The sequence below is a fragment of the Anomaloglossus baeobatrachus genome, chromosome 9 (assembly GCF_048569485.1).
Source record: "Anomaloglossus baeobatrachus isolate aAnoBae1 chromosome 9, aAnoBae1.hap1, whole genome shotgun sequence".
NCBI classification, from domain to species: Eukaryota; Metazoa; Chordata; class Amphibia; order Anura; family Aromobatidae; genus Anomaloglossus; species Anomaloglossus baeobatrachus.
In genome coordinates, this window is record NC_134361.1 from 47,256,279 (window position 1) to 47,270,910 (window position 14,632).

Here is a 14,632-nt window from a genome sequence, read left to right on the forward strand (position 1 = left end):
TTTCTGCTGCTGTAGTCTAGCCATTCCAGGAGAATATAGCTAAGACTAGCGACTGTACAGTGCAATGTATAGCATATCAGCATAAACACAAATGAACACCTCAGTCGTGCAAAACAAGCAGCCTAGAAAGCCTGTGCCTTAGCACACCTGCTTTCCTGCTGCTGATGTGTCGCTTGCAGTTAAAAACAACACATGTACACACTGCAGTTATCTGTGGTCAGCACTATGTGTGCCTCTTACCGCCCGCCTATAAGCGGGTGTATGATCGCCACCGTCCTGCCTTGGTGCTGAAAGTCCGATCTCGGTGCAGTAATGGCTGCCGGCTTCTTCCCCAGCTCGTGTGAGGAGGGGCGGGCCGTGGGCGTGCCCCCAAGGCAGAGCGGGAATCCGGCGTCCGACAGTGTGCAGTGAGAGGGCTGGAGCATGTAAATAAGGCTCCAGCCCTCGGCGCTGCTGATTGCTCAGCGCCTGTCCCCTTCCCTGAGTGACAGGGAGGGGGCGGGAACGAAGCGGCACTAGGCCGCAGAAGCCGGGGACTGGAGTTATAAGCGCCGCCGCCGTAAAAGCGCGGTCGGCGCCCAGTCCCCGGCGAACTACAAGTCCCAGCCGCGCCGCCGCTCCCGGAGCGTCCGGCGCGGTAGTTCCCCAAAACACAAAGTCACTCAGCAAAGCTGCAGTGACTGTAACCCTTTACTGTCCCCGGCGCACTAGCACACCCAGCAAGTCTGGAGTGTGCTGTGCCTGTGTGTACGGGGACACAGAGTACCTGTAATGGTGCAGGGCCATGTCCCTGAACGGTACTCCAGCTCCGTATCCAGCAGGTTCAAATGGGTCTGTGGATGGAGCCCGGCGTCAGAGCTTTGAGGCCGGCAGGATCCCACTTCCTCAGAGCCCCTCAGGGGGATGTGGAAGGAAAGCAGCATGTGGGCTCCAGCCTCCGTACCAGCAATAGGTACCTCAACCTTACAACACCATCCAGGGGTGAGAAGGGAGCATGCTGGGGACACTATATGTGTCCTCTTTTCTTCCATCCGAAATAGTCAGCAGCTACTGCTGACTAAAATCTGTGGAGCTATGCGTGGATGTCTGACCTCCTTCGCACACAAAGCTAAAACTGGAGAACCCGTGATACCACGGGGGGGTATAGCCAGAGGGGGAGGGGCCTTGCACTTTTAATGTAGTGCTTTGTGTGGCCTCCAGAGGGCAGTAGCTATACCCCAATCGTCTGGGTCTCCCAATAGAGCGCTGAAGAAAAATAGCTTGGTTGGAGATGAGTAGAGTTGATTGAATCTGCCAAAATCCAGGACCGGCGTATCACTGCCGTATTGAAAGAAAAAAAATCCGGATCCGCTCCGGATTCCGGTGCCCATATAAGTCTATGGGGACCAGAATCCGGAGATTAAAAACGTTGATGGAAGGGATGGATAGTGGGTAGAAGCGAGCACGGTATACTTTCCCGAGGCTGTGTCATGGCAGCAAACTCCTTCTGGGTCACGCTTTTCCCTTTCGGAGCCAACAATTCAATATTCATTGGTTCCCCACCCACTGGCACGTCTAATTGGTTGCAGCTATACGTGCCCCCACCCTGAGTGGCAGCGTGTCAGCTGACTACAACCAATCACAGGCGGCAGGACGGCCGGTGGGCGGGGAAAGCAGTGCAAGCATCTGCGGGTCCGTATGGTGAACGTGCATGTCTTTCAGAAACACATACACGCTCCTGTCAGAAGTGTGCGGCTGTGCCGGTGATGCGCTGTCAGACTCGTACAAGTCTGGCATGACATCAGCCAGCACAGCCTGCGCTGTCTGAGCATAAGCGTGCATGTACCTAGAAGCACATGCACGCTCATGTCAGAAGTGTGCGGCTGTGTTGGTGATGCGGCTTTTTTTTTTTATTTAAAAAAACCCCCAAAACAACAAGCTGTCACCCCCAATTTTGATCCCCAGCCATGATAAAGCCAGCTGGGGGCTGGTATTTCGGCCCGCAGCTGCGCGGATCCGGATTTATACAGTTCAGATCTGCTCAGCCCTAGAGATGAGTGAACCCGAGGTTTGGTGTTTGTACCGAACACAGACTTTACAAAAAAAAAATCAGAGTTTGAATTTGGAGTCCGGGTGCTTTATTTATACAAAACACTCGTGCTAGCATCGCTGTGCTCAGGCACGCTTGGTGTTCAGGGAAGTACGAGCCGCTTGCAGTATTTGATCAGCCCACACTGGGGGTTACAACAGTGTGATCGGATGTAGTGTGCACCAAACAAAAAAATGGAATAACCCAGCCAACCTGCCCCAGAAATGATCTGTTTATGGCTGGCTGCATGTAGGCCGAGACCCAAACTGCCCAATTAGTGACTTCCATTGGGGGATCAGGTCAAGTTTGGGTCCCAAATCAAATGTTTTCAAAAGTCAGAGTGAACCTGCTGAACCCAACTTGGATGGATCTGCTCATCTCTAATCTTGGTGTTTCTTGCTCAAAGTTTATTTCTTTATCTGGTGAAGGTTAGTACCAAAATTGCTACCTTGTGCAGTCTATGGCCGCGTTCAAAACCGGATCCGTCACAGATGCGTTTCAGCTCCATTAATTTCCTATGGAACCGCGGCAAGATGTGGTCACATACCGGTAGCGTGAGTTATACACAACCGCATCTTGCCACGATTCCATAGGAAATGAATGCATCTGTGACGGATCCGGTTTTGCGGCATAAATACCGCTGATGTGAGTGCGGCCTATCATCAGTGATTGGTTAGAAAAAAAAAAGTTTTAGATTATTTAAAAAAAAATAATAATTCTAAAAGTTTAACATTTACTCCCTTTTTCTAATCAAAAACTCTATATATTTAGTAGTATATTTAGTCCAATTGTTATCATATATAATTATTCATCCCATTCCTTAAATGTCAAAAAATATATTTTTTGTAGATTTTTTTTTTTGTAATCGTTTCTGTATTTCTCCAGAAAAATGCAATAAAAAGCAATCAGAGGGTTGTCTGAAAACCCAAGTGGGGATCATTACATGTCCGCTTTCTACACAAATATCAAGTTGCCCCCATACATCGCCATTAACAGAGGAAAAGGGGTCAGGGGTTTCAGAATTTTTTTTTTTTTTTGGGTAATGAATGGGCTGGAGAGATTCTCCAGTATTGTCTATTCATAATTAAATAATAGGCTCAGAAAAAATCCCAAATATTCCTATAAATGTGTTGCAGGCTAGTGTCAGCCATGTAACCTGGCAACAAGTGCTCCTGCCCCATAGCCCACAGTCGGGCAGGACGCTTCCGCCCTTATGAAGCATGGCGACTATAGAGTGTGCGGCGCTCTACGCAAATATGGCTGCGACTTCCGTGCGTGCGTGTCCAGGGGAGGAGTCTCGTTCGCCTACGATCATCTGTGAACATGCCCTTTACAAACATGGCGTCACGTCAAGTCATCCCCTGTGCTGCCCTTCACGGACATGTCGTCTGCTGCGTCAAGCGCCGGAAGACATCGGCAAGGTGACCCAGAAGCTCACGCGTCGCGTCGCTTTCTGATGACGTTCCGAGCCGCCATTGGTGGAGATTGCGGTAGTGCGTGCGACTGTGTTTCCCGGCTGCTTCTCCCGAGATCCGGCGAGTGCAGTGACAGAGCAAAGAGCAAGATGGCGGCGCCGGGAGGTGAGACTCAGGTAAGTGAATGTATTCCGCGCCTCGGCCTATACATCCACGGGGAGCGGAGGGGAAGAGCAGAGTAACGTGTAGATGCCGGGTGAGTGTGGAGCCGTCCCCAGCACTGGGCTGAGCTCCATGCCCGGCACCGCCGCCTCCATCACCGAGTTTCCAAATTCCTCCCTATGTCACGTGTGATGAGCGGCCGCCCGTGCTGCAAACTGCAGCCCACCCACCCCGAGTGCAGGGACCCGGACACGGCCTCCCAGCTAATAGAAAGGGGACCCCTCACCCCCACTGGAAGGATGGTCAACAACCCCCACCCCCTCCCCCAGTAACTGGAAAGATGATCGACACCCCCAATAACTGGAAGGATGATGGACACCCTCCCCCCACCTGTAACTGGAATGATAAGACATCCCCCTCCCAGTAAATGTTGAGATTGAGGTACCCCCACCCCGGTAACCGGAAAGCTGATCGACCCCCCCCCACCCGAAATTAAAAAGGTGATCAAGACCACCCCCCCCTTCTGTAGCTGGAATGATGATTGACACCCCCCTCCCGGTAAATGTTAAGATGATCGACACCCGCCCCCAGTAACTAGAAAGCTAGACCCCCCCCCCTCTCCCCAGTAACTAGAAAGATAGACCCCCCCCCCTCTCCCCAGTAACTAGAAAGCTAGACCCCCCCCCTCTCCCCAGTAACTAGAAAGATAGACCCCCCCCCCTCTCCCCAGTAACTAGAAAGATAGACCCCCCCCCTCTCCCCAGTAACTAGAAAGATAGACACCCCCCCTCTCCCCAGTAACTAGATAGACACCCCCCCTCTCCCCAGTAACTAGATAGACACCCCCCCTCTCCCCAGTAACTAGAAAGATGGACCCCCTCCCCAGTAACTAGAAAGATGGACCCCCTCCCCAGTAACTAGAAAGATGGACCCCCTCCCCAGTAACTAGAAAGATGGACACCCCCTCCCCAGTAACTAGAAAGATGGACACCCCCTCCCCAGTAACTAGAAAGATGGACACCCCCTCCCCAGTAACTAGAAAGATGGACACCCCCTCCCCAGTAACTAGAAAGATGGACACCCCCTCCCCAGTAACTAGAAAGATGGACCCCCCCCTCCCCAGTAACTAGAAAGATGGACACCCCCCCTCCCCAGTAACTAGAAAGATGGACCCCCCCCTCTCCCCAGTAACTAGAAAGATGGACCCCCCCCTCTCCCCAGTAACTAGAAAGATGGACCCCCCCTCCCCAGTAACTAGAAAGATGGACCTCCCCAGTAACTAGAAAGATGGACCCCCCCTCCCCAGTAGCTAGAAAGATGGACCCCCCCCTCCCCAGTAGCTAGAAAGATGGACACCCCCCCTCCCCAGTAACTAGAAAGATGGACCCCCCCCCTCCCCAGTAACTAGAAAGGTGATCATGACCACCCCTCCAACCCCACTTATTTTTTGTAACTGGAAAGCTAGACCCCTCCAGTCACTGGAAAGATTATTTAAGACGACTCCCCCCAAATCATAAAGATGATCAAGATCCTTCCCCAGTAACTGTTGGAAAGATGGTGAACACTAACCCCGCCCCCATCCTTTTCATTCCTCAATCACTGGAGAGATGAAGCCACCTCACCACCATCCTTTGCCTATTGATAACAGGAAAAACATGATCGTTTTCCCTCCCCCACCCTTCAATCACTGGGACATTGTTTCCTGACACACACGTGCGCACACACACGCTTGATCTGGTGATATAATATGGCAGCCCTCAAGCTTCTACTTCATCCACTCTCCCCTGTACTGGAGGCATAAGACCCCTTTCCTGTGATCATTTGGGTCCTGGCGATCCTACTGTGAGTATATGCAATACATTTCTGTTGTGGGCAAAACCAATCAACCCACCAGTGGGCTATTATCAGGGTGTGGATCGCAGTGTCCCGGCTCTGTGTCTTATTTTGCATCTTTCCTACTTAAAGGGACCGGTGAGTGATTCCTGGCAGGCATCCATCACTGGACCATCAGCAGCGTCTTTTTGGCCCCCAGTGAAGAAGGCAGAGAATGGCCCCTGTAATCATTCACAATGGAGTAGATGGTTGTGCCAAGTCTCGCAGAGACGGAGCCGCCCTGCAGCCATGTACTGGGTCCAGACAGGCGTTCTTCAAACTCCATATCAGTGCCCAAACAGAGCCTCGCACATACAGGGCATGGGGTGTTTTTTTTTCTGTTACGTGACCAATCTGTTATGTTGTAATATTTCCATCGTAAGTTGAAATCACTGGCATTTCCTGCTGACTTTTTTGCTATTTTGCACAGGTGCACTGCACTTGTCTTTTTGGCATCCCTTAGTGGACTGTCCGTCAGCCCTCACTTCTGCATGTACCCGCCGATCATCAACTCTCCGCAGTCACACCTTCATTGGCGTGGCTAATCCTCAGGATGCACCAGAGATTGCATCGGAGAGCCTCTTATGTGCCAGCTTTGCTCGGGGAAGTAAATTGTATGACTCATCCTGCAGATGACTGATTAGCCACGTTCTGATCTATATATGATATGAAGGGGCAGCTGTAGACTGTTAAGGCCCTGTCACACACAGAGATAAATCTGCGGCAGATCTGTGGTTGCAGTGAAATTGTGGACAATCAGTGCCAGGTTTGCGGCTGTGTACAAATGGAACAATATGTCCATGATTTCACTGCAACCACAGATCTGCCAAAGATTTATCTGTGTGTGTGACGGGGCCCTTAGGCTTTGTGCCCACGGGACTATTTACCCACGGATTTTGCCGCGGAAAACCTGCAGATTTATCTGGATTTTCTAGATAAATCTGCAGGTTTTAGCAAGTACAGACACTCCCCATGTTACCCTATTGGATTTGGGGAGCGCTGTATCAATGCTGCGGTATGTGCGGCTGCGGACCATGCTGCGGATGTCCCGCAGCCGCACGTAACTGCATGTCAATTATTCCTGTGGAATTGGCTGCGGATCTCCCGCTTCTCCACTATGGAGATAGGTCAGGACTTCCACAGGTAAGTTGCATGAATGTCCGCAGGTTTACCGCAGCTATTTAGCTGGAATCCCGCAGCAATGGATAGCTGCGGATTCTGGGGAGCTGCTGCGGGAAACTTGCTGATATATCCGCGGTTACATAGTCCCGTGGGCACATAGCCTTAAAGATGGCACTGAACTTTCTACCGCCTTTCACAAAGCAGTGCCAGGCAGCTGGAATTCCCACCCTAGGCTTTTACCAGGGAATTTGCATCTTGCTGGTGAATTTCGGCCGAGCCATTAACCACAGTGTTGTCTGTTCTCCGCTGCACCAGATATTCCTTTGTACTGAAATGTTTGTCTGCTTGCACCTTAATCAGGAATTTTTATGGCTTTCACTTATTATTAACCAGTTTACTGGCGGATTCACAATCTTTTGTAATTAATGGAGGTGTGACCGCCCCCTCCCCCAGGGTTTGTGTTTTTGGAACTGATTACTCATTAATGATAGTGGTCACTTTCAGTCCAACTAAGGGGTACTTTTCATAGCGAGATCGCTGCTGAGTCACGGTTTTTGTGACGCAGCAGTGACCCCATCAGCGATCTCGCTGTGTGTGGCACTGAGCAGCGATCTGGCCCCTGCTGTGAAATCGATGCTCGTTACAGACAGTGCTGGTTCATTTTTTGGACGTTGCTCTCCCGCTGTGAAGCACACATCGCTGTGTTTGACAGCGAGAGAGCAACGATCTGAATGTGCAGGGAGCCGGCGTCTGGCAGCCTGCGGTAAGCTGTAACCAAGGTAAATATCGGGTAACCAAGTGAAGTGCTTTGCTTGGTTACCCGATATTTACCTTGGTTACTAGCGTCCGCCGATCTCAGGCTGCCAGTGGCGGCTCCCTGCACACGTAGCCGGAGTACACATCGGGTAAATAAGCAAAGCGGTTTGCTTATTAACCCGATGTGTACTCTGGCTACGATTGCAGGGAGCCAGCGCTAAGGTGTGCACTGGTAACCAAGGTAAATATCGGGTAACCAAGCGCTTGGTTACCCAATAATTACCTTAGTTACCAAGCGCAGCATCGCTTCCACGCGTCGCTGGTGGCTGGTCACTGGTCGCTGGTGAGATCTGCCTGATTGACAGCTCACCAGCGACCATGTAGCGATGCACCAGCTATCCTGACCAGGTCAGATCGCTGGTGGGATCGCTGGAGCGTCGCTAAAGTGTGACGGTACCCTAAGGCTGCATTTTCTACTTATTGGTATTAAATGGCAGGAGTTGGTTCTCTCACCCAACACTAGACCATGCTACGAGTCAATAGCTAAAGTGGCTACTATTGCAGTGGTCATATGGCGATCATGGCCGGGTGATAAGTGACGGCGCTCCAGGACTACGTTATTATGAAAGTATAGCTCCAGCACACAAAGGGACAAAACGCAATAAATAATGCAAACAGTGTTTTTAATTTTCTGCAAAAAGACAGGACACCTCAAAGCCAATGTTTCGGCCTGTGACAGCCTTTATCAAGGATTCGCGTATCATAAGGGTGAGGGAAATTCGGCGGGTTTGTCATCTCTAGACCACATCTCAGGTAAGGTGCCCGTAGTTGCAGAAACTTTGCATACTGATGATGAGGACAGGGTCCAAAGAAGCAATGGTGGCAGCGGTGTGTAGCTACATGCCGCTGCCACCATTGACTCCTGGGACCCTGTCCTCATCCCCACTGGCTGTTATAAGGCGCTCTTCCCACCCTACCCACTTCACTTTTGACTCTTGCATCAGTATGCAAAGTTTCTGTCAGGGCGAAACGTTGGCTTTGAGGTGTCCTGTCTTTTTGCAGAAAATTAATAAAAACACTGTTTGCATTATTTAGTGCTTTTTGCTCCTTTGTGTGCTGGAGCTATTCTTTTATATTAACGTAGTCCCTTTCTCCAAGCACCTTCTTGTTAGCAGTTGAGCCAGTCCCTATCCATGTTTTGGCGCTCCAGGACTAGTCCGGGTACATACACATTGGGCTGAAATATTTTTACACACCATGCACTATCACTCAGGTGATAGTAAGGTGTTATGGGTCCGACATCTTGAACCCAATCTGTACTCAGTCGTCCATACTCGAGACTGATTTCAACCTAAAGATGTAGGTTGCCACTTTGGCTAGATTTTCTAATGTGCACTTTTTTGGCATAAGTGGGTTTTTTTTTTTTTTGTTTTTTTTCTTCCCCCAAATAAATACTTGTATGAAAGGGAATCTATCACTAGGTTTTTGCCACCTAATCTGAGAGCAGCATAATGTATAGACAGAGATCCTGATTCCAGTGATATGTCACTTACTGGGCTGCTAAGTGTAGTTTTGATAATCACTGATTAATCAGCAGTAGATTATCATTACAGGACTACTTGGCATGCTGCAGGTAGTCCAGCCTATTCATGAGCTCTGTATACAGTGCCTACAAGAAGTATTCAACCCCCTGCAGATTTAGCAGGTTTGATAAGATTCAAATAAGTTAGAGCCTGCAAACTTCAAACAAGAGCAGGATTTATTAACAGATGCATAAATCTTACAAACCAACAAGTTATGTTGCTCAGTTAAATTTTAATAAATTGTCAACATAAAAGTGTGGGTCAATTATTATTCAACCCCTAGGTTTAATATTTTGTGGAATAACCCTTGTTTGCAATTACAGCTAATAATCGTCTTTTATAAGACCTGATCAGGCCGGCACAGGTCTCTGGAGTTATCTTGGCCCACTCCTCCATGCAGATCTTCTCCAAGTTATCTAGGTTCTTTGGGTGTCTCATGTGGACTTTAATTTTGAGCTCCTTCCACAAGTTTTCAATTGGGTTAAGGTCAGGAGACTGACTAGGCCACTGCAACACCTTGATTTTTTCCCTCTTGAACCAGGCCTTGGTTTTCTTTGCTGTGTGCTTTGGGTCGTTGTCTTGTTGTAAGATGAAATGACGACCCATCTTAAGATCCTTGATGGAGGAGCGGAGGTTCTTGGCCAAAATCTCCAGGTAGGCCGTGCTATCCATCTTACCATGGATGCGGACCAGATGGCCAGGCCCCTTGGCTGAGAAACAGCCCCACAGCATGATGCTGCCACCACCATGCTTGACTGTAGGGATGGTATTCTTGGGGTTGTATGCAGTGCCATCCAGTCTCCAAACGTCACGTGTGTGGTTGGCACCAAAGATCTCGTCTTGGTCTCATCAGACCAGAGAACCTTGAACCAGTCTGTCTCAGAGTCCTCCAAGTGATCATGAGCAAACTGTAGACGAGCCTTGACATGACGCTTTGAAAGTAAAGGTACCTTACGGGCTCGTCTGGAACGGAGAAAATTGCGGTGGAGTACGTTACTTATGGTATTGACTGAAACCAATGTCCCCACTGCCATGAGATCTTCCCGGAGCTCCTTCCTTGTTGTCCTTGGGTTAGCCTTGACTCTTCGGGCAAGACTGGCCTCGGCACGGGTGGAAACTTTCAAAGGCTGTCCAGGCCGTGGAAGGCTAACAGTAGTTCCATAAGCCTTCCACTTCCGGATGATGCTCCCAACAGTGGAGACAGGTAGGCCCAACTCCTTGGAAAGGGTTTTGTACCCCTTGCCAGCCTTGTGACCCTCCACGATCTTGTCTCTGATGGTCTTGGAATGCTCCTTTGTCTTTCCCATGTTGACCAAGTATGAGTGCTGTTCACAAGTTTGGGGAGGGTCTTAATTAGTCAGAAAAGTCTGGAAAAAGAGATAATTAATCCAAACATGTGAAGCTCATTGTTCTTTGTGCCTGAAATACTTCTTAATACTTTAGGGGAACCAAACAGAATTCTGGTGGTTTGAGGGGTTGAATAATAAATGACCCTCTGAATAAACTTTTCACAATTTAAAAAAAAAAAAAGAAATAACATTCTTTTTTGCGGCAGTGCATTTCACACTTCCAGGCTGATCTACAGTCCAAATGTCACAATGCCAAGTTAATTCCGAATGTGTAAACCTGCTAAATCTGCAGGGGGTTGAATACTACTTGTAGGCACTGTAATTGCTAGATCTGCAGCAGAGAAAACATTGATTTTATCAAAATAACAGCAAACAGCTCAGTAAGTGACATATCACTGGAATCAGGGGATCTGTCTCTACATTATGCTGTTCTCAAATAGGGGAGCAAAAATCTGGTGACAGACTCCTTTTAAAAGGGTTATAATTACTTGTGTAATATGTGTTATTTCATATCACACGGCCAGAATTCATGTGCGTTTTTGCTTCTGGCCAGGAACACTAACGTTCTGCTAAACCTCCCCGAGATAAAGCACTGAACTTCACCAGAATTTTGTGCGGATTCACGATGGTGGTTATAACGTCATCATTTCGAGCTTGATTGCCATTTATACTGTTGAAAAAAAAATTCTGGTACCTTTTTAAAAAAAAAAAAAAAAAAAGTCGTGATCCTCTTCCTTTGGACTTCCCAAAACTTATGAGTGACACCGATCAGGTGACATTACCTCCGCCATGATGGTCGGACTCCTCACCATGCTGGGGCTGGGATGGTTGACGTCTATGGCTGCCCTATCACTACAGTTCTATAGTTCTACTTTATCTGTATCTGGGCCAGACATAACTAGTAAGTAATCCTGCCGTGTTCTGGCTCCGTCATCTGACAGTTCTGCAGCGCTGCACACTACGGTAGGCCCATTGTTGTGCTGTAAATATCATGCAGAAAGTGCATCAGATCATGGTAAAAGCTATTATGCCTCTAGGTTTAGACCATTAAGATTTGCATGTCCAAAAATTATCCAGACACTTCATAATTTAGGGGGTATTCCAGTTTCCAAAAATCCACTGGATAGCTGATAGTTGGTAGGTTGGTGAAGCATACACATTACTACATGGGCGCCATGGTGGCTCAGTGGTTAGCATTGCAGTCTTGCAGCGCTGGGGTCCTGGGTTCTAGTCCCACTAAGGACAACATCTGCAAGGAGTCTGTATGTTCTCCCCGTGTTTGCGTGGGTTTCCTCCAGGGTCTCCGGTTTCCTCCCACACTCCAAAAACATACTGATAGGGAATTTAGATTGTGAGCCCCAATGGGGACAGTGTTGCCAATGTATGTAAAGCGCTCTGGAATTAATAGCGCTATACAGTATATATGAATAAATATTATTATATCGGCCACATGTGTGGACCAGTCTGCAGTCGCTTTAAAGGGTTATTGTGTGTTTAGAAAAGTGGGGGCTGCTGCAGTCATTTTATTTTGGGCTTGTTGGGTCACGTGGGTGCCCAAACATGACTTCAGGGGCGGTGTTACATAAATTCTTGCACAATTGGTTGAGAAGTCAAAAAACTAGAATCCCCAGTTTTTATTTTGAGTGATGTTGTAACTTCCTACAGACACAATGCAGACATCTCTATGGTTTCGTGTGTTTGGAATGAAATGTCCTATAGGACTGCTCCGTACTTAGAAGTGGTGGTCCACCTTATCCCCGGTGTGAAGAATCCCCATGCGCCGTCCATTTCCTTCAAATGACTAGCAATGTCTGGTTTGCTATCTCTAGGATATGCCATTATTTGAAGGGGTACTGCCATTATTAACAGTTATCACCTATTCAAAGAGTGGTTGATCTCTAGTACATCTATGGGAGTCTCGCCAATCTCGAACAAGGTTCTAAAAGGTTCTGTTGGAATGGAACCGTGTCCTCACATGCACCTCACCTCGCTGTATATTCTTTACAGGACTGTCAGGAGCAGCGTACGGTATATACTGGCAGTACTGTAGAGAATGGAGCCGTGTTAGTGTGTGAACATCACCTCTCTGTATATTATTTACAGGACTGTCAGGAGCAGTGTATAGTATATATTAGCGGTACAGTAGAGGAGGGTGCCATGTCCGTGCATACACATCACCTCACCTCGCCGTATATTTACAGGACTGTCAGGAGCAGTGTATAGTATAATATTAGCAGTACTGTAGAGGATGGTGTCATGTCCGCGCATGCACATCACCTCACCTCACCGTATATTCTTTACAGGACTGTCAGGAGCAGTGTATAGTATATATTAGCGGTACTGTAGAGGATGGTGCCATGTCCGTGCATGCACATCACCTCACCTCTCTGTATATTCTTTACAGGACTGTCAGGAGCAGTGTATAGTATATATTAGCGGTACAGTAGAGGAGGGTGCCATGTCCGTGCATACACATCACCTCACCTCGCCGTATATTTACAGGACTGTCAGGAGCAGTGTATAGTATAATATTAGCAGTACTGTAGAGGATGGTGTCATGTCCGCGCATGCACATCACCTCACCTCACCGTATATTCTTTACAGGACTGTCAGGAGCAGTGTATAGTATATATTAGCAGTACTGTAGAGGATGGTGTCATGTCCGCGCATGCACCTCACCTCACCGTATATTCTTTACAGGACTGTCAGGAGCAGTGTATAGTATATATTAGCGGTACTGTAGAGGATGGTGCCATGTCCGTGCATACACATCACCTCACCTCTCTGTATATTCTTTACAGGACTGTCAGGAGCAGTGTATAGTATATATTAGCGGTACTGTAGAGGATGGTGCCATGTCCGTGCATGCACATCACCTCACCTCTCTGTATATTCTTTACAGGACTGTCAGGAGCAGTGTATAGTATATATTAGCGGTACAGTAGAGGAGGGTGCCATGTCCGTGCATACACATCACCTCACCTCGCCGTATATTTACAGGACTGTCAGGAGCAGTGTATAGTATAATATTAGCGGTACTGTAGAGGATGGTGTCATGTCCGCGCATGCACATCACCTCACCTCACCGTATATTCTTTACAGGACTGTCAGGAGCAGTGTATAGTATATATTAGCAGTACTGTAGAGGATGGTGTCATGTCCGCGCATGCACATCACCTCACCGTATATTCTTTACAGGACTGTCAGGAGCAGTGTATAGTATATATTAGCGGTACTGTAGAGGATGGTGCCATGTCCGTGCATACACATCACCTCACCTCTCTGTATATTCTTTACAGGACGGTCAGGAGCAGTGTATAGTATATATTAGCGGTACTGTAGAGGATGGTGCCATGTCCATGCATACACATCACCTCACCTCTCTGTATATTCTTTACAGGACTGTCAGGAGCAGTGTATAGTATATATTAGCGGTACTGTAGAGGATGGTGCCATGTCCATGCATACACATCACCTCACCTCTCTGTATATTCTTTACAGGACTGTCAGGAGCAGTGTATAGTATATATTAGCAGTACTGTAGAGGATGGTGCCATGTCCATGCATACACATCACCTCACCTCTCCGTATATTCTTGTAGAGGATGGTGCTGTGTCTTCGATAGGGCACGCCAGAACCTTGTTTTTTTTTTTTTTTACCAGTTGGGGTCCCAGTGATTGCACCCCCACCCCTGTTATGCACATTATTACTTATGCTATTTATGAAAACTTTTAATGATGGGAATAACCCTTTTATTATTTCGGGTGTTTGAATTTTGGGATCCCAAAATTGAATCTTAAAACCGAGGGTACGCTCTCAGGATCGGCCACCTGAGTGCAGTCAGCCATATTGAGATGCGCTGCAGCGGTAGACGGGATTACCCCTGTGAAGAGGAAAAACTGCAGCGGTGCCCTCTGTTCCGAGGATCGGTATGGGGGCCCCAAATGTCAGACCCTCAGCCATCTTTAAGTTATGGCATGTTTCTGATATACAGAAATGCCGGCGCTCTGCAATTGAAAGACTCGCTAAGTTTGGTGAGAGGAATGCTCTCGGTTTGGTGAATTGTCGCATTTTACCTCAGCGCTCCCTTCTTTGGTGCACGAAACGCCGGTCTTTATGAATCCACCGCCCTATTGTTGTAATAACCTGCTCTGCTATTGTGTTTATTTTTAGAGACTTGCTGTATTTTTTAGTGATAAATATTTTAGGTGGTGTGGAAAATGTGGAGGAGGCTCATGCCATGCTGGGAGTTGTAGTATCACAGCCGCTGGCGAATCACTGATTGGACAGAGCCATTATAAAATG

At 48.1% G+C, this 14,632-nt stretch overlaps 1 protein-coding gene across 1 annotated transcript in view; it reads left to right on the forward strand.

Annotated features, from left to right (window-relative positions):
* Positions 1–3,444: 3,444 nt before the first annotated feature.
* CLPTM1 (CLPTM1 regulator of GABA type A receptor forward trafficking) overlaps positions 3,445–14,632 on the forward strand; it is a 114,843-nt gene continuing 103,655 nt past the window's right edge. Inside the window, exon 1 of the mRNA XM_075323674.1 lies at positions 3,445–3,659. Coding sequence (XP_075179789.1) covers positions 3,450–3,659 — 210 coding nt within the window. The 5' untranslated portion in view covers positions 3,445–3,449. The remainder of the gene's footprint in view (positions 3,660–14,632) is intronic.